Source organism: Odontomachus brunneus, unplaced genomic scaffold, assembly GCF_010583005.1.
Source record: "Odontomachus brunneus isolate Ranch 3 - 2012 unplaced genomic scaffold, Obru_v1 Obru_scaffold_024, whole genome shotgun sequence".
NCBI classification, from domain to species: domain Eukaryota; kingdom Metazoa; phylum Arthropoda; class Insecta; order Hymenoptera; family Formicidae; genus Odontomachus; species Odontomachus brunneus.
Window position 1 is genome coordinate 902,782 of NW_022639474.1, and position 22,108 is coordinate 924,889.

Consider the following 22,108-nt stretch of genomic DNA (forward strand, 5'->3'; position numbering starts at 1 on the left):
CGAGCGATGCTTTACATCTTATCTGGAAATATCCGATATTATCTTTTCCCGTCACGCGAGTGAAAAAATCTAAGTAACTCGTTTCATCTTCAAACCTGTTACTCTCTACGCTTGACATACCGGTTTTCTACTTTTTCCTTCTTTTCGGGGCGCAGATGTATGCACACACCATATATTTATCTCATTTTATATTCATAAAGTGAAAAAAACCACGATGATACCAATGGTACTGCCGCATATCGATGAGCAGCTCGATATGAACTTCGCGCAAATAGAAGTGAGTGAATGTTGCGTTTGGAGCTGTGATAAAGTTCATCAGATAAAATTTATCATAAATCCATCAATCAGTAACGTGTATACGCTGCGGTGAAATATTATTAAATCGACATGAGCTCTTTGACAGGTACAACATGTGCAAATTAATGTTGGATTGCTTATAAGGACTGTATATAATCAAATATCGATTTCCGTGACCAGATGTTTACGAGCGCAATAAAGAAAATGTTCAATTGATACAGCAATTGGCTAACATCGAGGACATACTGGAATCACCGATCGATTTGAATATCAGTTATATGAAAGTCATAGAATTAAATCCTTTGCTGTGGTACAATTACAACGTTATGCCGAAGAAACTGAAACTCACCAATACTGGATACACCGGTAAAAAGGGAGAAGGATTTGTGCTCGATAAGAAATTGCATATGCAAAATTATTTACGAAAAAATGATCGCGCGCAGTGATTCTCAGCGGAAAATGGGAGGCAGAACGGCCGTATTTGCGGGACGGTCCTTTTGCGAGTAATTATGTTTTCTCGCAAATCCACTTTCACTGGGGCGAGACCAATATGGACGGCAGCGAACACTACGTCGACGGTGGGAGGTTTCGTTTAGTTTTCTTGCTGAAATTACTGCCACCTCGTAATGCACATTTATCCGTACTTTTAACGTTAATGTATTCGTGCGAAGCATGCCAATGGAACTGCACGCGGTGCATTTCAAGAGTGATTACGAGACCCAGGAAGCGGCTCTTCGCAGGGACGACGGTGTCGTCATTTTAGTATATTTATTTGAGGTATTAAAATAGGTTATTTGGAAAAAAAAGAAACGCTAATTTTTAATATAATTTGATCATATAATATAATATTTTAAATTGTATAATATTATATAATTTTATTATATATAATCTAATATATTTAATTTATTATTATATAATATAATTTTATTATAATTATATATAATGTAACTTAATATAATTTTCGTTTGCTTTAATAGAATAATTTAATAATTCCTATATTAAATTGCTTTTTTCTGCATAATTTTTCTCTACAGAGGAAAATGTGTGCTTTTAATATATTTCAGGCCAAATGCTTTGTGAGAGAAACGGTAATATTCTACGCTCAAACGTTAGAAAAATAATAAGCACGCGTTGAATAATATTATTTCTTTAGTTACAGGCAGATCATAATCCACTTTTAGACGGTATCCTGAGGGCACTGCCTTTGGTCCAAGCAGCTTATTCTTCTGTCCGTCTAACGCCCTTCCTCATAACGAATATTATGCGATGCTTTCAACGCGATTACTTCGTGTACTGGGGATCTGTGAAGATGATAAGTTACAGGAACAGCGTACTTTGGGTAATAAGCAGAGAACCGGTAGGAATATCTATGGAGCAAGTAAGTCGCGTCGCAGTGAAAAATGTACCGTTAAGCGGTTCAGCGGTTATTAGATGAGCCAGTTTGTCGTACGTACAAGTAGTTAATCAAGCCATAAATAATTTCCGTTTCATTCCCTATCTATCTCTCCCTGCGCGATTGTTTAGAAAAGATAAGTATTGACTATTTTCGTCGGAAATGATTTCTGAACCGCTTCATAATAATTCATCCTAAAGTAAACTTCGTTTTTGTCCTTCGCGAGGTTGCACAGTTCCGCACGCTGTACGACAAGCGTGAAGTGCCGCTTTTGACAAATTGTCGGCCGTTGCGAGACAGAGGCGATAGGAGCGTCTTTCATGTATGCCCCAGTGGAACTACACACGCAACGCTTCTGTCCATTCCACGCGGTGACACGTGTATTCATCAGGGCGATGCCGCTGATAATGACAACAATGCAACGTGACGCGCTCTGGTTATATTGCGTATTTATAACTATCATAGAACGTATATTACGACACTTGTGGATCTACCGTGCTGCCATCATTGCTGTTTATGAATACAGATCGTGTACGAAAGTATCTGAAGTGTTCGCTTGCAATTTTTGTTCTATCTATACTGTCTGACTTCCAAAGTATCATTATTTTCTCTTCCTGCGACGTCTTTTGATGCCCTCCTTTTCGAGATTGCATCCAGGGTAGAAGGAGGCGCAATCGATTCCGCCCAGACCGAGAATAGATGCCTTCACAGAGTCCAACCTTGCCGACCACGGAGCCCTGTTCAACACCCTACCCGACAACCAGCTCATACCCAAGCTGAAAAGGTTGGTCTCGACGTTAGCGATTTCAAGGCGTGAACTCCGAACTGCCGACTACTGATACTCCGCCGACCAACTCTCAGGATCACGATGATATTCTAATAATCGCTGAGATAGTTGCTGTCTGTTAAAATACTATCTATTACCTCCAAACGGGAACCCAAATCCTGCGGCCGTCGTTGGTTTCCCTGGAGTATCGATTATTCTCGCACAGTATCCTGCGCAGACAATTTCCCGAGTCCGTCTCGGCGACCATAACCGCTTCTATGGATCTCAAGACGCGATACGACAAGTCATTCAGATCCTCATTGCTGGCGGAGGACAAAGACATAGGAATTGCGTGTCTCTTGGCACGTTGCCTGCCGGTAGTCATCATCATGGGCGGATTATTGTTCTAAAATATAAGAAACACCTTGAAATTCTCACACACTGTGGTGCGTCACACAACTTATGCGCAGCAAAAGAAGCTATCCTTGCTGGAACGTGTTTCCAGAAAATAATTGTCTGCAGTTTTTAAATGAGACCAAATTTGAATACCGCGTTCATCAGCAATTGAATGATGAACAGTCCGAATGCTAAGAAGGCAAGCGCGGTAAGCGCAATTTCGAAGAAATCCTTGACAGACAGATCGTGGCTCTTCCCTTTGTCATAGACGGGCCCGTGATCCTCCTCCTGATCATGATGAGATTGCGGTACGTAATAGAACTCCTCGTGGATGGACGGGAAGAAGTCGCCGTGGTGTCCGAAATGGTCGCCATAGTGGTGGCCAAACGCCGGCCCGTAATGAAAATTGTGATGCCCCGACGAAGACGATAACATGTCACCTGTTCGGTGCAACATACAAACGTCATGCGTCAGCGAATCCGACTTCGCCGCAGCCACTGGGATCTTTACCTTCGTGAGACGGCTCGTAGAAGCCCACTTTTCCGGATGGCAGAGGAGCTTGCATCGCGTAACCCGTCACTTCGCCATCGAACTCTTCGATGTCCTTGTGTTGGCCGTCTTGTTTCTTCATTATCTTCTTACGAGGTGCGTAGTGTCGATATATATCATCTAGCGTGGTTGTGCTGTTACGAGTAGAGGGTTGTTTAACTCTTTTTTTCAAGAGAAATGTATTTTGTGCAACGGGAATCCGCAAAGTGTTTCTCAAGTTTGTGTGACAAAATCTTCTTGTTCAACGTTACGTCGTAGTTGCAAGCAGAATCGATAGCGAATAGAATCCGGACATCTTCACAATTCTTCAATTCAGTGCTTACCGTTGCAGCCAATTTTTGTACTTCGAGCTTCCCTCGTCCGATAGAAGCTTGTCGTGTATCGTCACATTGTCATTGCCTAAGAAATTGTGCAGGTTGTCGTTGGCGATTGGCGATGACTCGGGACGTCGCTTTACTCTGGGAGTGCTCACTTCCTTGAAAATTTCCTCTGCCATGTAGCCGTGACAGAGATACTCGTTCATTCTCTTCCTGATTTTTGAATCGATCAAATATCAACATTTTGTGAATCGATCAAATATCAACAAAAGCTTCACGTGTGCGTGCGTTTTCAGCTTTGCAGTTTGTTAATATTTGACATCTCAATGGAATCACATTCTTACCTTACCTATGATAATCCATTTCGTTTAACGCTCTCTCGAAAGACCCGTCCAGGTTTTCGTTTGTCACGGGTTTGTTTGTGTTGGAGGTGTTTTGATCAGCGAATAGAAACGTTCCAGGCAAAAGATCTATGGAAAGTATGTCGTCTTGGTTTATACAGAACTCGTTGCCGTCGTCGAAGCATTCTTGCGCCGATATAGTGCAAATTACGAAAAAAATCGCGAGAAAATGCATTATCACGGCGTTTTTTTTACTACGTCGCGATGATATTTTTGATGTTATTCGAGCTGTGTCACGGCAGTTTGTCGCTGAGACACAGAGACGACTGTGAGGAAAAGGCGACACGCTCGTGCGATAAGCTTCTTGCCCGCTAGAAATAATTGCTTTAACCGTAACGTTGCTGTAAAAGCTACATTACTACAGTTTTATTGTAGATACGTCGAGAGAAAAATATAAATGCAGAAATAATTTTCTCCAAGTTTCAACGTACAGTTGACAAAACATATTGTGTTTAATAAATTTATTACAGACATGTGAAGATTATTAAGATATTTTTTATATTTTTCCTGATTTTTTCTAACTTCTATTTTTAATAAGTGCCTAGTTACAATTTATTATCAATATTCTCCTAAAAATGAAATTTGAAATGATTACAGGTTTGTATTACATATTGTACGAATAAATTATATAAATAATAACGAATATATTATATTAGATTTTGTTATGTGTATAAAATATATTTTTTAAAGATAAATTTACATAGAAAACGAGGGGCTATTTATATATTGAGAAAAAATACTTGAAAATTCATTTGTGGGACATAAGTTTATTTCATAGAAATAAATCTTATGTTCCACGCGAATAGATTTATTTTCTTCGCAATGTAGCTTAGCTCAAACATGTCTCGATATCAAAATCGAGAAGGAGAATACCCGCATACCTGCAAACGCGGGTAGAACATCTGCTTAAATCCATAACTAATCCCACCGCGATCGGTAACAGAGCCAGCCGATTTACGCGTAACCCGACACTCATGATTAAATACGTTTATTAAAAACCACTTACAACGCTCTTATGAATGTTTCAGCGGCGGAGGGTCTGCCGGGGCGTCCAGGTCGAGGTGGTAAGACAGGGTAATGGGGGCTTTGTTCCCCTGGGAACGCGCTCACCTGTCTAATATCTCGCGAGAGTGGCTATATCTGTACACACACCGAAAGCGGCCAGTTATACGCCGGGCTTACTGAAAATTAATCGCGCAATTTCGAAAGAATCCTCGCGTCTCGTCCTCTCACCTGAAATAAACGTCTCGCACGCGATTATTAATGGCGTCGTAGTCGCAAAACCGCTCGTATCGAATAAAATATATATATCGCGCAAAAATTGTTTATATAAATACGTTTACACGCTCGGCGCTTGCTGAGCAAGAGCGATGAAAATGTGTCAATTTAACTTCCTTGCAAGTTGAACGTATATCGTTGAAACTGTGTAAGAAAAGAAAATTTAAGGAAAATACTGAAAAGAGCAAAATAACATACAGAGGCAAACAGATAGGAAAGAAGATTAATGATATGAGCAGATGAAAATATGAAAACATTTGAGAGTTCTCGCGAGTTCAACATATTTTAACGTATAGAGAACATGTTAGGAAATATTATTTTTCGGTGTGGGAGACGCAGAGAGATGTGGTTTTAACTGCTCGCAGCTGAGGTGTGATCGCGCATTTCCCCTTTTGCGTGAACACGAGCCACGGCGGTTTGTGCACGCGTGAGCTCACCCTCCTTTTCTCAGGTGCTTGATTGATCGTTTCAATTACCTGGCGCAGCGTGCATCAAACGTGAGAGTAAACTTCGTAGCGAGCAAATGGATCGTTTATCCGAAACATTTACGGGAGAACGCTTGGATCGCAATATAAAGCATATAAGCCGCGAATAATCGCGTACAGTCCAAATGCGTGCAATTCTAACGAGGAAACAAACGGATCATGTTAATTGAATCAATGATACAAATGCCGCTCCTCATCCATACGCGGATCCACACGATCACGAGGATGATCGCGGCGATTAACGGCACGAATTGGCGATTTTTCGGAGACGGTTTTTCGGGAGGACATTTAGCCGACCGCGGAAAATTTATAAAGAGCGTTCGAGCAGTCCGCTCTAGCTTCTAGGAAGTAATGTCCTCGGCCGTAAATTAACGTGCGCGTTGACCATGTCGTTACTTCCTCTCTTCGCACCTAACGACACGCGGCTTAAGCGCATTTCACTCCATGTATTTAAGGTTCAATATTTGCCCCGGTCGCAAGTACGTGTAAAACGTCCAACCCCGCGTGTAATCGGCGTGCGAAAGAGCATACGCGACACAAGAGTCGGGCGGGACGTGAATTCGCGTCTAAACGTAAAACGAGCTAGTCGTCGTTGCGCCAGGGCGTTCCGTCAATTTGACGGTGACGTCGAGGAGACATTCGCGAGGATTCGTCCGCATCGTTTTCATTTCAAACACACTTGAGACGCAGTGAAACTTTGTTTCAATGGGTGCGCTTGTATTCTCTTCAAATCTCTTCTTCAAATTCCCTTCAAATCGAGTACTATTTTTATGCACACGCGAAATGGCACGCTGTTCTCTCGAGTAGCCTTATAGCCCTTTAAATAAATTGTTGCGCTATTTATTTTTTTTTTCTATTCACGGATAACAGCAATTTCTAATGTAATGGTTACGTTATTCGGATTTACACGGACGGCAGAATTAATAATGACCACATTCGCGGACGCGACGCTGCGTGTTGAGGTGTCTAATGTACAAGGAAAGAATAATACACGCTCTTTCGCGCAAAGACGAAATAACTCAGACGTGGATCGGGCGGAGGATCGATGACAGGGAGCCGCACGGTAGAAAGGGCACACAATCGCCATTGGTCCTTTTAGCCGCGAAAGCGTGGAGCCGAGTGGATTTACGGCGCGCAAGGATGAACATTGAGATTGGCACAGGTAGCCCGGAGACTAATGGACGCGCCATTCGCGAAAATGGACCGCATACCGTGCCCGTAAACAGAAATAGCACGATATGCTTCGACAAGGACTATCATCGCCGCGGAAAGTCGCGCCTAAGGATACATGGGAAAATAGCACTTGGCATCGAATATTTTTACTTTATTATACTTCAAAGACTCACTATATCACAGAAACCTGTATCTAACTGCTTCTGTTTTTGGATTTTTATAGTTTTGAAAAAATATCACTTGACATTGAACATTTTTACTTTATTATACTCGAAAGACTCTCTACATTACAAGAATCTGACAGTTTTTGTTTTTGAAATGATTTGTCTTTCTTCACGAGCTGGATTATGATTCTTTCGGATAAATATATCGTATTGCGATTTGATTCAGAAATTTTGATCGCGTATGAAATTTAAGGATTCCCAGCTGGCTTATGATAATTACGTCAGTGAGGCATAATTGTTGGTGCTTAAAGAAGAAAAGCGAGTTTCCGCGGTGTGTAGGGAGAACCACTGCGCGTGGTTCGCTAAACGCGTGAAGGAGTGTTTTGTGGTACTTTTTCACGATGTTCTTCGCGTGGCAGGAGCGTTTATCCATTGCTGAAGCGTGGACGGGAAAGAGAGAGAGACGACCATCGTTTTACCGGCATAAAATTTCGAGATAGAGGGGTCAAAGAAGGCGGCCACTGCGCGAGCGGTGTGCGCGTTTGTGGCCAATCGGAGTTTCACCTTTTGATCCCAGATGAACCCTTTCTCGATGTAGCGAGACCCGCTCCACTGCGCAAGCCGAATCGCGGCTCAAGCACTTTTTGGGAAAGAACCGTAAAGCGCGAATGGTTCGATAAAATGGAAATATAGGAGATAGACCGTTTGTGGAAATTTGCAAGATCTGTTGTGCCCATTGTGTTGTCAAAGCGAAAAAATATCCTGACGACAGTAATAATGTAATACGCGAAACAAATCGCGTGGCGGACGTTTGTGCGGTATAGATAAAATACAGATTTTTCAGATGAGATGCAAACGGTTCGATCTTCTCTCTCGAGTAAAACACTCGTCATATAAGCTACCAAAGTCATATCTACAACTTCCATAACAATTATGATCAGCAGATATATGATCTTACAGCACACGATCTCAAAAAAATGTTGGACCTCACAACTTCATATGTTTCCACTTTTGCATTTCGTATTATTTATGCATAATATCATATAGACATGAAATGTCGTTGCTGAGCTTTGCGAATTGAGTACTCAGTCGGTGATAACGAAATAGACGATGGTTCGTACAAATGCTACGACTAATGTAAGGAAATCTGAAAGCTGCAATAATAGGCGCAAAATAGGAAATCGACTATAAACCGCCGCGTTTCTGTGATCCCTACTCCGATCGGAGATACCGGCTAAGTGGGGGATTCGAGGTGCGAGATATTTTCCAGCTTCGCGGGATGACCTTCCCTTGGAAGGCTGGTGGGGATGCTGGGAGGTCCTTCTCTGGACCACAGACACGTGCCACTTGTCATACTTTCGGAAGTACTTGCTTTCGGGCGGTTCGGAGGGAGATTAGTACGCGATCAGGTGTGATCGATCAGAAGGAAAACGCGTGCTAAACCGCCTAAACATACAATACGACTCGTAAATAAATATTCCTCGTCGCACAGGACGTTTCACCGATCAACAAATACGCCGCCGTGTCTCTGCTAATCTCATCGCGGTAGCGATGGATAGGTGAATGGATGACGCGGTGTCGCAATCGATTCATGAACCTGTCCGAATGAACGCAACATTTTCGCGGCACACAAGGAAGAAAAAAGCGTCAAGTTTCTTCAGCAAGTCGGTGTCGAATGTGCCGTATCGGAAGTGCGCGAATTTGATTTGAAGACCGCTGGAGCATATGCCGTCGGCCAAGTGAGATCAGAATCATCGACTGCGAGCCGGAATCGATGATTTTTCGCAATATGGAACTCTGCCAGAATCGCGAGGAAATGAGCGATGCCGTTTACGATCTTCGCCGGGCGAGATCGTTGTCGAGCGAGAACGAAGCTTTCTCGATCAGTAACGAGCAACGAGGTTGCAAATCGCCGATCGCTAATCGGGAGTCCATCGAGTACGCGTCCGATTCCAGCTGCGACGGTTACAGAGAGTTTCAGAAACCGCAGGGCGAGAGGCGAAATTCCTCGCCGATAGCGGCGTCCAGTGCTTTCACGATCGACAGTATCCTCGGGAGAAGCGAGAAGAGAGATCAAGCTTCAAGAATGACGATAGAGAATAATTCCGGCGATAGAGAAGAAGATCAGGACGAGATGGACGACAGGACCGAAGGACATTTTGTCAGGCCTACCGCGATACCGGCCACCCGACCCGGTACGTGAAATATTGTGAGAAAGGAACACTTGAAATTTATTTGTGAAGTATAAAATTTATATATATCCACAGAAATAAATTTTATTTCACAGAATAAATTTTATTTCGTTGGAATAAATTTTATATCTCACAAAGAAATCTTCAAGCAGTCTTTTCTCAGTACACTGCATCTTTAAAAGATTTATGGGAATATATTGAGCCATTGGTAACTTTTATCTTCTTTTTATTCCTCAAATTAATTTTTGTAGGAAATATTTTATGTTAGAAACTAATACACACGTTCGTCACAGTCAATGACAATTTGTGCTTGTTTCAAAATTTTTAAGGATATATCTAATAGAATGCGTGAGAATATATATATATATATTTCTCTCTCCCAATACAGTCTCTAAACACCTGCAAATTGCTGTGCACACTAATTGCTGTGCACACTAAGAAAAGAAATATTTGAAAATTTATATACGCAATATACGGGATATATAAATATTTGAAAATTTATATACGGGATTTATATACGACACAGAAATAAACTTTATTTTGCAGGAAAATAAACTCTGTATCCACAATGATTTTCAAGTATTTTTCCCTCGGTATACTTTCAAACGTATTTGCTTTCGTTACTGTCTTTAAAAAAGGGTTTATCATTTGATAGATATAGAAGGAAGTTTGTACACTCACACGGGGCTAACATATACCGAAGGCGCGTTACCTGACCCTACAGCATATTCCGCAACATCGCTCGCATCAGCCTCTTTATTGTACAGTAGCTGGTTTGCTCAAACAAAACCTGGTCAACTGTTTGGCTTGCAAGGTAAGTTCGGAACCTTAAAACGTTAAAAGTGCGGCGAAATCGATAAAGTCGGATAAAGTCCATTCTTGATATAGTAGATTCAAGAAATTTCTCAAGATCATACCCTTAGAGAAGGCGAAATCTCCTCTCCGCAATAGTACTCAGCCTTAATACTTTCGAGACGTGTGCGAAAGAAGGTTCATTACAGTGTCAGAAATGTTTCTTCGTGTCCGAACGCACGAACGTTCTCGCTGTGAATCGCGACGACAAAGAACTCTAATTATAATCCACTCGTAATAACTTACCGCTGTAATTCCATTTTCGCGAACAATGCTGAGAGAGGTGTATGAGGCGGAGCACCCCTCTTTTCCCGGCTTCAACGAATATTGGATATTACACGAGGCGCCTGCAGTAACAGCTTTTCGACACGCGAGGCACACATCAGTGGCCCAGTTGCTGCACTCCCCTGTTTTCGGCGCGTTATCGGCGAGATATTAAATGCTTAGCCGCCTAAAGAACAGAGCATTACTCAGATCGCCATGTTCTAGCCGGCTTTCAGCGTCACGCAGCATCACAGCGTCCTGTATGCATTCCGTTGTTTTATTTGGATATCCCTTGCGACCCAACAATTTTTGGGGATTTTCTTTTGCTACGACTCTAACGTCATTGTTTGCAAATGTGCAATACGAATTCGCACAATATGAAAATCTTCGATAACTCTCGGCTGAAGTGCCGCGCATTTCGCAACTCCGAAACAAGATTGAAATCCGCCATCGCCGATCTCTCTTCCCGGCTACTATCCGCCATGCTGTTAGGTGCCCATTTATTAACACCGTTGGTCTAATCATCTTCCGCGAAGGTGTTAAATGTCTCTGTACACTCGTAAATCTTGGTACCCGCCGGTTCTTCTTTTTCGTCACCGTAAGCATTTTCTTTTCCGGTCGCAACGGCAGTTCTCTTTCTGAGAAACGCAATCATCTCATCTGCGATTTATGCCAATCAATTTTATAGTCGAGGCTGCGCGCCACCTTGATTTACTACATAAAATGACGTAACGTGAAAGAACGTTGGCAGATATTGGACAAGCGTGCTCCGTCGCCTTGCACGTGTCTCGCGCTGTTAGAAAAATGTTAGATAAACAGATGTTTTACACTGTTGCACGGCTCAACAGACGCCAGGCGCTTCTTGAACACTATTTGCGGAATATACGCGCGCCATCGAGTTTCCTATTTCGAGCATAGACCGTCACATGTATCGAAGCGTTTTGAATCTGCATGACGTGTGCTGTCCGCGGATTTGCACTGACAATAGCTAATGTCGCTTACGAATTAGACGCGTCGAAACATTTCGGACGCGGTGTGAAGCCACCAATTTTCACGCGCGATAATAACAGAGAGGGTACAAAATAAGGTGTCGGTGATATTCCACCCGGTGAAACTGTGCCGTTCTGCGTACTCGTAGACCATGCTGGTAGGGTCCATGTAAAAACGGAAAGGTCTTGTACAAACACGCGACATCTATTTGTTGACTCGTCGTGTAAGGGCTGCGCAGCTAACTGGTGATTAAACACGAGAAAAGAGCAAAAAATGTTTATTTCTATGTGAAAGCATTGCGATCTTTGGGAGTCTCTTTGGAAGTCAGGCGAGTCCGTGCTATTTTCAGGATTCCACGAACAAATAATGCTGCGGGAACAGTGTGTTACTGCTTCTATTGTTGACAATTGGTGAAAAGGCATTAACACTCGAATAAATAATACACCCTTTTAGTCCCACAGCTCGGTCTATGGATTAGACGTGCCACAAAGATATTTGAAAAGATCATTGTACAAACGCGATGAGGAAACAATTCTTTGTGATAGGACAAAAATACTGATTTTTTAGTATCTTTATGCACTTTAAAATTGCATAACTTTGAATTATCTTGCATATTATAAGCGTGAAAATAAAAAGCGAAGAAAGTGCACAGCGCCGCAGTATTATTCGTAAAATGACAGTTAAAGTAATTGCTGGATTTTAATTTTAATGATCTTGCATTGTATACACACTGAGAAAAAATGTTTGAAAATTTATATGTGGGATATAAAGTTTATATGTCTGTGAATTTTTCAGAAATAAATTTCCTAGTACTTTTTTTCTCAGTGTACTGTCAAATTCGTCTCAATAAAATCTATTCTCAATATTGTGAGTGTCGTGGATAGAAGGCAAAGAAAGTGCACGGTAATTCGCAAGATAATAGTCAAAGTGATCGCTGGAGTTTTTTTTTCTATAAAGATTAAATAACGCTCTTAGGATATTGACAATTTAAACGACAGCATTAGATAGAATTTGACAAAAAGATCAGGTAGGAAAGAAACGGGCAACTATCTGGTTGTAAGATGGCACTGCATAGTAGCTGTTGTTGTTATTCCAGAATGTCACAGGGGCTTCGTTATTTGTGCTCAAACGCAAATTATTCGCGGATATTTGCCGGCGTGGTTAACAATCGCTGTATTGTTTCAGCACGGCTAATTACGTTATAATGTCTCATATCTCCTTTTCAAAGGAAATATGTAGTACTTCTTTACACTGCGACGATAATCGCATCCAAACGTTCTTCGTCATAAATTGTTTGCGCAGCTCGTTGCCGCTTCGCCTGCGATGTTGACAGTAGGATGTCACACATTCCGCAAACAGTCCCACACGTTTTAGACACGTTCGGTAATTCTAGACAGGGCTCGATGGGGACGCGCCGAAATCGTAAGAAGATGGTAATTGAGCTCGAGTCGGCCAAGTTGGTCGAGGAATTAAGAGACGTGATTAGAATATTAAATTTTGATTATCACGGCAATAAATCTCCGCAAATGTCAACGTCAGAAGGCTGTCAAGTATCTGCAGGAGACGTTCGTACAATTAGCAATGGCTAAGATGTGAATACCGACAAGCTCAGTGATTGACACTTTTCCACTCGCGTAACGATTGATGATTGTCGCCAGTCAATTGAGTAGCGGCAACGTTATTGTAATATGCGTGCGAGGATTATGTTAATAATACACTATCATAATTTTTGTAGCACCTAAACCGAGCGGTAGGAGGTCTAGGAAGCCGGGTATCGATCGGAAACCGCGTCAAGCTTACAGCGCGAAACAACTGGAGAGACTCGAGGCGGAATTCAAGGTACGACTCGCGTTAGGGCCGATTTTTCAACAGTAGTTCAGACATTTAGATTTAAGCTTAAACTCTATTCAAACTCTGTTCAAACACATCGTTAGAACAGACTTGAAATTAAATTAAGTTTAAATTGCTTTTAAGAATTTGACTTTTAATCTTTCAAGTGGTATGTCCGGAAAAGTTTCGTGATAAAATATTATATACATTCCTTCTATTTAAATTATTATATTTTGTGTTAACACATAGCGAATATATAAATGAAAATTAAATATACCTTATATTTAATTTTCCAAAATTCCTTCTTCCAGGAAAATAGAAAAATAAAGAGGAAAGAAATCTGGATATATTCTTAACTAAAAAAAAATCCCGCTCTAGGAGGAATCATGCAGTCATTTTAACCCTTTCGTTATCAATTTTGTTTTTTAGGTAAAAAAGGTAAAAGTTTGTTTAATTTTTACTTCATTAAATACATTAATATAATGAATTTTAGCAAAAAAATTGAAAGTTTTGTGTTTGATATCAAAGAGTTAAAGCTAACACAGATGTTAGAGGGATATTGATGTTCTATTGGGACTTTTTTGAGAAAACATATATGTCCCAATAAGTAGCGTGATAGCTGATGTATTCTGAACAGTTGTTTCTTCAATTGAATAAAGTGATTATTAATGATGGGAAACATATGTCTCATTGGTAGCGAAAGGGTTAAGTCACCATTGAAGAGAGATTAATTTCTCACAGAATTTTAATCTCTTTTGAAGTACATTTCGCGTGCGCATGTGTGTTTACACGTCTTGATTCAATATTCCCGTCTTGGCAGATTGACAAGTATCTTAGCGTGAGCAAACGAATGGAACTGTCCAAGTGTCTGAACCTGACCGAAGTGCAGATCAAGACATGGTTCCAGAATCGTCGCACAAAATGGAAAAAGCAGCTGACGTCGCGGCTCAAGATCGCACAAAGGCAAGGACTTTTTCCGCCGACGTACTTCCCGACCACCCAGTACCCTCTTCTGCCATATTACGCGGCACCTTTGATGTTTGGCAGCCCGTTATCAGACGACGCGAGCTCTAACTTGCCGGCACGACCTACCGTATCGTCCTCGGATACGGTCTGACGTCGCACAGACTAGAACCACTAGAACTACTGGTCGATTGTCGGCTGGGCGACTGCGAAGTGCAATAAGACCTTCCGTTGGCCACTGCGATGTCTTCGATAAATTTTCTCTTTTTTTCTTTTTTGACTTTATCACGCGGATATACTGAGCAAAGGATCTTCGCGTTCGTAACGCTTTAAGTTGCATTAAATTATTTATCGTAAACTGAGATCTGTACGTAACAATAAACTTAGGTCAATGCACGAAGAAAATCTTAAGGTAATAAGAGCATGATTTTGCGTAATCAATCACTTCATTATATTAAAAAAAAAAATGATATATAGCATATAAAGTATATATGAAATATTTTATAAGAAAAAATAGGATCGCGGAAAACGAGAGAAGAGAAATATATAATTTAATAAATTTATATTTTATCAAAATTTTCATTACTTCTTTTATAGCATATTGTTCACTCATTTTTACTCATTACAATAATTAAATTTTAAAAATATCATAATGTATAAAAAATAATATAAATTTTGATAAGATATTAATTCACCAAGTTGAATATTTCTACCATAATCTTGTTTTTAATATAAAATTTTCTATGTGCTTATCTTGTATATGATAATGTGCCTAATCATGCAAAATCGTGCTTTTATTTGTGCATTGATCTAAATAGTTGCTATAGACCAATCATAATCCTCCTTTACGTACCCCAAAACGTTTGAATTTCCAAACAGGTTTTACTGCCTGTATTCATAATCAGGTCTTATATTTAAAACCTTATATTTAAAACCTCCTCGAGTTCATTTTCAGATATTCTGTAGCTAATAAACCGATCCGTAGAAGACCTGAAGATGAACTTAAAGAGGCCTTAAATATAAGGCTTGGCAATGAATACGGACATAAATCTACTGTTACGTACGGATCTCAGTTTAACACTTAACGTGATTTAAACGTTGCGGATGTTCTCGTGTCGAGGCCCTAATATAAATTTGGACGTCGCTGTGACAATTCGTACACAATCACACGATCGCGATCTAAAGCGATCTAAAGATAAACGTGAGAATTGCAAAGAGATTTTCTCTAGATACATTTACTGTATATAAAATGATGATCGTAAGTTTACGTTATGTCCGCCGAAACTTCATATAAGATTGACACGCCATATAGGTTTATTTCTGCGATGTTAGTTGTAATTAAATAGAAGTATAAATATCCTTTAGTAACAGAGGCACACACATGCGATGCAGGAGGGACGATCTCACGAAATTGCAACATTTTTCTTTGGGGCAGATTGTTTTCGCTGTATATATCCAATCTGATAATTGTAGACTTGCGTCCATGAGGATTGTGCAAAATAGACGCGCGAGGTCTAGATTTATACTCGCGACTTTTTTACGTTCCCGATCACGGAGAAATAAAATCGCGTTCCTGCGAGACGATCACGTCGACGAGAAACACGGAGAGACACAATTACTCCGAATTGTCGTGTTGCCTCTCGGATCGATTGCACTCGCTGTACATAAAACACGGGCGATTACTGATTTACGTAATGCCTACGGGAATCACGTGAAACATAGACGAGTTCTGGGCTTACAGGCTTGTGACTTGACACGTTTACGTTAGTAGCGGCAAAGTAAGATTGTATTCAAGTGGTAGTCACGTGCGCAAGTGACATGGAAGGGACACGAAGCATCGCGCAGGAATGCCACGTGAGGGACACGTGAAAATAATATGAAAACAACATCGGTGTTGGCATCGACGTGTGTATCGAAGGAGTGCCTAAAGGTCGTTCTACATTAGTTGCAAGCTGATCGTAAGCAGACGCAATTCTTATTGCGACAGCCAATCAAAAGCATCAATGGTGCTATTGACGCTTCTGATTGGCCGTCGCAACAAGAGTTGCAATTGACTTGCAACTAATGTAGAACGACCTTAATATGTCTCATGCTGCGTAGTCATCTCTTTTTTTCTTCCAAGTGTCTGTAAAACAGGATTTGAGCTCGCTCGGAGGTTCGCGCAACAAAGCGCGAAGAAGCTATGTAATTAAGGCTGAAGTGTGTCAGGAAAAAGCCGCCAGCACCGTCTTTAATAAAGAGCGCAGTAATAAAAGGAAACTTCTTATCGCCTGTCAAACTTTGCGAGAATAACGACGTAGAAACGACGAAGGCGGAAGAAGAGAAAGAGAAAGAAGACGAGGGAGATGGGACGGTTTTATGCTCGATGAAATAATTACGTATACGTAAGATCCTCTGTGAGCGCACTCTCTCTCTCTCTCTCTCCTCCTCCTCCTCCTCCCTCCCTCCCTCTTTCTCTCTCGACTTTCGCACATAGTTTAACAACTAGCGTCTTTCACTCGTGCATGAACAAAGTCGCTTGCGCGACTGGCTGCAATTTATTGACGAAGATACGAAGTAGCAGTATTATGTATGCTATTGAAGAGATTCGTGTGTAGAGATGAATTGACACACCTTGGCAGAGAAGCAGAAAACGAAAAGGCAGAAGCTAATCAGAACTTGCGCTGATGGTAGTTGACAGTTTCTGCTTTTCTACCAGCGCGAGTTTTGATTGGCTTCTGTCTTTCTGCTAAGGTATTAATTCTTCTTAATTTACAATTCGAGTATGCACTCAAGGATCGTCTCTTAAGAGGATGCTGGGTACCGATAATCTATTTTGTTGTAGTTTATACTATTTTGCATTCTTTAGTTGCATAGAATTTCAAATGTTTTTATAGAGTTAAAATATAATTTGTATGTCAATCTTGAAAAGATACCAAATATTGTATCAAAATCGAGAGAATTTCTTTTATTTACAAAAGCACAACAAAGTTTAGTCCTATTTTTTTCGGAATTCGCAATTTTAAATTATTTTTTAATAAAATTGTATATTTATTCATGAGTAGATGATATTAAAGATATATAAGTATCAAAGATATATAAGTATCAAAGAGATATGTCTCATCATTTGGAAGAAAATATTTAAAACATATACGTTTCCTGTAAGGATCCTAACGATATTATTTATTTCGGCAGAATACATATCTTTCTGAACCATTTTCTCTTCATTCAAGGACCATTTAAGGTTTCAAATGCCATAAAATTGAGTTAAAAGCTTATGAGAGTTTAGCCGTTGTTTTTGTTTTCAGCATAATATATGATACGTCTTTTCACGTATTGGCAACTGTACTTTTACTCTGTAAAAGCGCTCGCAATTCCATGCAACGAAGTAGGAAAACAATGCAAACTACGAAACTGCATTGCGTCGGTATTCAGCATTTCTTTTTAACGTTAAGTTATGTACAGTTTACAGGTACATCACAGCGAGCCGTCTAAAAACAAAAAGTGGAACGTCTTAAATTTATCAAATCCCGAGAAAGAAGACCTGAAATATTGAAGGTTGTTTACGAATAAACAGCGTTCTCTCATTTCTTCAATAAATTACGTTCCGTCGCGCAAGCTTTGCTCTCCTCTTTTCCTTTCCAGGAAGAAATCAATGATACACATATCTCTTTCTAAATAATACATATATATCTTTCTGAACAATACATATATATCTTCTTTTTACTTTTTTTTTTAACTTTGCACGAGTGAGTTAAGAGAAATTCCAATGAAAGTAACACTTCTTCGAGAACGCGGTCTAATTACGGAACTGCGATAAAGTCAAGTCAGACTTGAATATGCTCGGGTGTGAAACAAAACGACAGAATTCGCAATGAGCGCGACGCGATGCGGGTAATTATTTCTTTTCATCCTCCCTGGGGATAAGAAGGGAAGGAGGGGTGAGGCGTGGTCGAACATTAGCTCGAGTGGATCGCGAGATTCAGTGTGTCAGGTGTTCTTCCTCTCGGCGCCGCAGCACTTCTCGTTCCACGCTCGTTTTTCCGCGTTATCGCGCCTGGCGGACTTGTCGGTCTCGCAGGCGACGTGTCGTCTCGCCGGGCACTTCGTCCACGTCAGCCTCGGGAGTACGCTCAACTTCTTGCGCTTCGCCTTGGTGCCGGGGCAGAGTGTGCCGATCTCGCGCGTCTTCACCTTGACGGACGACTGCACCGAGCGCACCAGCAGGGTCGCGCTGCAGCTCTTATCGAGCGCGGGTGTAGCCGCGTGAAATTGATGGACCGAGACTTGGACGTACTTGTCGGATTGTTGTGGCTTGGGTCCGGCGGCGGCGGCGATCGCCAATGTGTTCTGTGCGCACAAGTAACAGCAGCTCTTGAGGAAGTCCGCCGGAGGCGCAGCGGGTTGCGCGTCCGCGACAGGATGCGGAATTCGCTCCTCGCGCTCGCGCCTCTCTCTCCTCTCCTTCATTTTGCGCTCTCTGTGTCCTCGTTCTTGCCGCTCGTCTCCCCTCACCTTTCGCTCCTTCCTGCCCTTCCCGGTAACGTCCTTATCGGCCACTTCCTCCGGCGCGCCTTGTTTACGACTTCTCTCGGATTTCTCCGGGGCACGGCTTATCGATTCTCGATGCGGCGCGGTTGATACACCGGCGACCGCCTCGTCGTCGGATTTCTCGCTCTCCTTACCGTACTTCTTCATGCGCTCGAGAAGCCGCCTCGTCGATTTCCCCAGCTCGAGCTCGCGGCATTTCTGCTTCTTCCGCCTGTGGCATCTCACGCACCATAGATGTGGCTTAACGTACCACTCCTCGTCGGTGTTCATCGATTGGTGTCTGCGTGGTAAGTCGACGTCGCGCGGATCGACACCTCTGTGTTCCTGCGACGCCTTGACGGGACTTTCCGGAACATCTCGCCGATCCTCCACCACGGTGTAGACGCACCACTCGCGATTCGCGATATGCCAATCTAACGGTCTCACTGCGAATTCGAGCGATTAATGCGTTTTCCTGATGATGATAGAGATCGCGAGGGGCTGATATCAATCGCATCGGAGTATGAAAGTATAAAATTCGTCTCGACGCGATTCGATACTAACGACTGCAGCGCGAGAGATTTTAATTTGGCCGTTTAATTAAATTAAAATCCGCCCGTTTACCGTTTGCATTACCTCGGGGTCCCGATGCGCCTCGTATCTCCTTTAATGCAACACACCGGAATTTATTTCGACTTTCATCATCGCGAGGAGAAACGATACGCCGCGGTATGGAAAATTGGAATCGGAAATGCGGTAAAAGCGTCCAGGAAATGGAGTTATTTTTCAGGTTGATTCACAATGAGTTGCAAATATGTTGCTTACGAGGTCCATACGTTGAGGGATGCGCAACGTGTTGCAATAAATGCGTCTCATACTTCGTTTGTGCATTTCCCAGGCCAGATATTTGTTCCTTGCGACCTCGTGATGGATAATCGTCGCACGACGCTGTGTGCGTGGATCGATTTGATGTTGCGGATTCATCCGGACTCACTGTCGGTCGCATTTTCGTGTAGTCGAGCCTTTTTCGGGTCCATTCGTCATTAATAATCGCGGTGCATTTACTCGCATTTAAATATGCAGCTTCGATGCATCGTATGCTGTGACTGCGTATACACATCGGACGAATTATTTTCTCGACATTTCTCGTGGATACGAGAGGAGAAGGTATAAATGTGTAATTAGTGCGGATAAATATGTAATTTCATTGCCCTCCGAATGGATGTAGCTTTTAAGCTATTCTAAGCTATGAAACTTTTAAACTGTTTTGGCACAATCATAGAGAGGTTATCATCGTTAGGTTATTGTCGCGTAGGTTGAGATCCTTTTGCGAACGGACGATATTAATGAAAGAGATAATCACATTTTATAGTTCTCTCTCGTATATCAAATATTTACTCATTTCTTGAATAAAAAGTCGAAGTTGAGTGATCCTCATTTTATATTGAAATGTCTGTTATTTTGAATTTTTAGCCGGAACTGTCAGCGCTTTCGTTTATTATTAAAAACTACCAAGGGTATAAAAAAGCTTCTAGAGCGCATTAAAAAACATGAGCTGATATGTTAATTAAATATTTTATTTTTACGTGCATTTTTAAATTTCGTGTTACGTATTCCCATTTCCTATTTGAAAACGCGTGTAGCTGCTGCTTCATTTCCTAAAATTAATCATAGAACGGTGTACTCGTGTAATTTCTTAAAACTCGCGCGTTTCGTTAAAATGACCCCAATATTTTTATTTAAATAGAATAATTTTATTTAAATAGATTATTTAAATAGAATAATTTTATTATATTTCTTAAATAATGCTCTTTTATAAAAAGCTATGTTTTCAAGAAAATGTATATTTTCTTATTAAAAAAAATTTTTTTAAATATCTAAAAAATATTTTTATTCGATACTAACATAACATATTTATTTATATAAATAAATATGTTATGTTAGTATCGAATAAATATATTTTTTATTTTTTAGATATTTTTTCTCTCAATGTCTGTACACACAGATTCTGTTATAAATACAAATATATTCTCACAAATACGTATTATTTTTTCCAGTACTTATTAATTCAGCTTATAAATAAGATAGTGTGTGTTTATTCAAGATTTTTGTTTAGAATTATCTGTATCTTTTGTAATTAATATCCTCGTTGACTTTTCGTTTTATACTAAATTAGAGCTAATGAATATCTATATAATATTCATCGTCTCGTATAAATCTAAAGATTTCTTGTGATTTGCTGAGTCACATTAATAAACAGTAAAGTTTCATTCGTCACGAATCGAATTACTTAAAAATAAGAAGCCATAGAAAGACTGTAGTTTCTCGGCAAAATCAATATTTAAAGCATTCTAACCTGTCATACTACTTGTGGAAATGAAAGGTCTTCTGGTATGCCATCAGAGTACTGTAGGGGGTGACTGAAAATAAAGAAAACTTCTTTATTTTCCGCCAGACTCGTTAAAGTGCGACTAATGCAACGTTTCTCGAAGCACTTGTCGAAGATAGATCAGATGCAATTGAGAATTACCTGTATCTGAGTTGCATTGGAAGATGAAAAGTCAGTCGTTGATCTGCCGTTGACAATACAGTACTATTTGAAAATAAAGATTGATTGCCTTCGAATACACTGTTATTTAGTCGTGCTACTATTTCGGCCCTTCAAAAAGAAAAGTGGCGACTCGTAACAAGCGCTTTGAAACTAACAAACCGTAACCAGAGAGAAGCTTGAGAGCGGCCACCAGCATGATTTCAGCGGCCAGAGCTAGGCGCATTTTAGATACGCCATCTAACAAAAATGCGTCTAACTACGTCCGTTAGGCGCACTTTCGCAGTGGACTTCCGTATAATGATAGTAAATTAGAAAAGGACAGATGTCCAATCGCTCTGTTCTTGTCACACCACAGATGAGCGATCCGCGAGACGTACGCGTAAAGCAAGCCAGCGACGTAAACTCTGAATTCCAACAGGATAAATTGTGGAGAACTTTGTTTTCTTTAAATCACATCGATATCTTTTGTGGTTGCCGAGAAATAAGCAAAAAAAAAAAAAAAAATGCAAAAAAATATGAGCAGCATGTTTAAGCTTGCATATTTATTTATTATTTTATATTATCCATTTTTCAAATCTTTTTTCCTTGCAAAATTACGTAGAACGCAGCGCGAGAAAGACGAGACTGATGAGAGATGATAAAGGGTGTGGCCCAACAACTGCTACAAATACTGCGCAGCGTTTCTTCCTCTTGTTTTATTCCTCGGATTCGAATGAAGAAAGAGAAAAAAGTAAAAAC

General features: G+C 40.8%; 4 protein-coding genes across 5 annotated transcripts; 2 read left to right on the plus strand and 2 right to left on the minus strand.

The window, feature by feature from the left end:
* The first annotated feature begins 214 nt into the window (after positions 1-214).
* Positions 215-2,132, plus strand: LOC116842293 (carbonic anhydrase 1-like). The gene is made up of 6 exons (XM_032811269.1): positions 215-281; positions 478-663; positions 741-882; positions 969-1,074; positions 1,451-1,675; positions 1,917-2,132. Exons 1-6 carry the CDS (start codon positions 215-217, stop codon positions 2,115-2,117), a joined length of 927 nt encoding a protein of 308 aa, XP_032667160.1. The 3' UTR covers positions 2,118-2,132.
* LOC116842365 lies at positions 1,301-21,602 on the minus strand. The gene is made up of 8 exons (XM_032811487.1): positions 21,350-21,602; positions 21,176-21,239; positions 4,068-4,188; positions 3,725-3,931; positions 3,363-3,535; positions 3,006-3,292; positions 2,615-2,862; positions 1,301-2,466 (listed from the first exon to the last, which is right to left on the minus strand). The coding sequence occupies exons 2-8, from the start codon at positions 21,180-21,182 to the stop codon at positions 2,292-2,294; spliced, it is 1,218 nt and encodes a 405-aa protein (XP_032667378.1). The 5' UTR covers positions 21,183-21,239; positions 21,350-21,602; the 3' UTR covers positions 1,301-2,291.
* On the plus strand, positions 8,607-14,839 carry LOC116842368 (homeobox protein HMX2). Its single transcript, XM_032811489.1, has 4 exons — positions 8,607-9,414; positions 10,067-10,225; positions 13,253-13,356; positions 14,168-14,839. The coding sequence occupies exons 1-4, from the start codon at positions 8,994-8,996 to the stop codon at positions 14,462-14,464; spliced, it is 981 nt and encodes a 326-aa protein (XP_032667380.1). The 5' UTR covers positions 8,607-8,993; the 3' UTR covers positions 14,465-14,839.
* LOC116842364 lies at positions 17,455-20,314 on the minus strand. 2 transcript variants are annotated; one of them, XM_032811486.1, is made up of 3 exons: positions 20,183-20,314; positions 19,645-19,925; positions 17,455-19,265 (listed from the first exon to the last, which is right to left on the minus strand). In XM_032811486.1, exons 2-3 carry the CDS (start codon positions 19,823-19,825, stop codon positions 18,280-18,282), a joined length of 1,167 nt encoding a protein of 388 aa, XP_032667377.1. In that variant the 5' UTR covers positions 19,826-19,925; positions 20,183-20,314; the 3' UTR covers positions 17,455-18,279. The 2 variants fall into 2 exon arrangements, with proteins under 2 accessions (XP_032667377.1, XP_032667376.1); XM_032811485.1 differs by having other exon boundaries at positions 19,645-20,297.
* Positions 21,603-22,108: the final 506 nt, after the last annotated feature.

Coding starts and splice junctions, on each gene's coding strand:
- LOC116842293 (XM_032811269.1), top strand. CDS start 215: ATGATACCAATGGTACTGCCGCATATCGATGAGCAGCTCGATATGAAC. Junction 664..740: donor CACCAATACTGGATACACCG/GTAAAAAGGGAG, acceptor GATCGCGCGCAG/TGATTCTCAGCGGAAAATGG. Junction 1,075..1,450: donor TTTTAGTATATTTATTTGAG/GTATTAAAATAG, acceptor TTATTTCTTTAG/TTACAGGCAGATCATAATCC.
- LOC116842368 (XM_032811489.1), top strand. CDS start 8,994: ATGATTTTTCGCAATATGGAACTCTGCCAGAATCGCGAGGAAATGAGC. Junction 9,415..10,066: donor GATACCGGCCACCCGACCCG/GTACGTGAAATA, acceptor ATCATTTGATAG/ATATAGAAGGAAGTTTGTAC. Junction 10,226..13,252: donor TCAACTGTTTGGCTTGCAAG/GTAAGTTCGGAA, acceptor TAATTTTTGTAG/CACCTAAACCGAGCGGTAGG.
- LOC116842364 (XM_032811485.1), bottom strand. CDS start 19,939: ATGTGTATACGCAGTCACAGCATACGATGCATCGAAGCTGCATATTTA. Junction 19,266..19,644: donor TCCCTCAACGTATGGACCTC/GTAAGCAACATA, acceptor TCGAATTCGCAG/TGAGACCGTTAGATTGGCAT.
- LOC116842365 (XM_032811487.1), bottom strand. Junction 3,932..4,067: donor AACGAAATGGATTATCATAG/GTAAGGTAAGAA, acceptor TTCAAAAATCAG/GAAGAGAATGAACGAGTATC. Junction 2,467..2,614: donor ATTTGGGTTCCCGTTTGGAG/GTAATAGATAGT, acceptor CAACCTTTTCAG/CTTGGGTATGAGCTGGTTGT.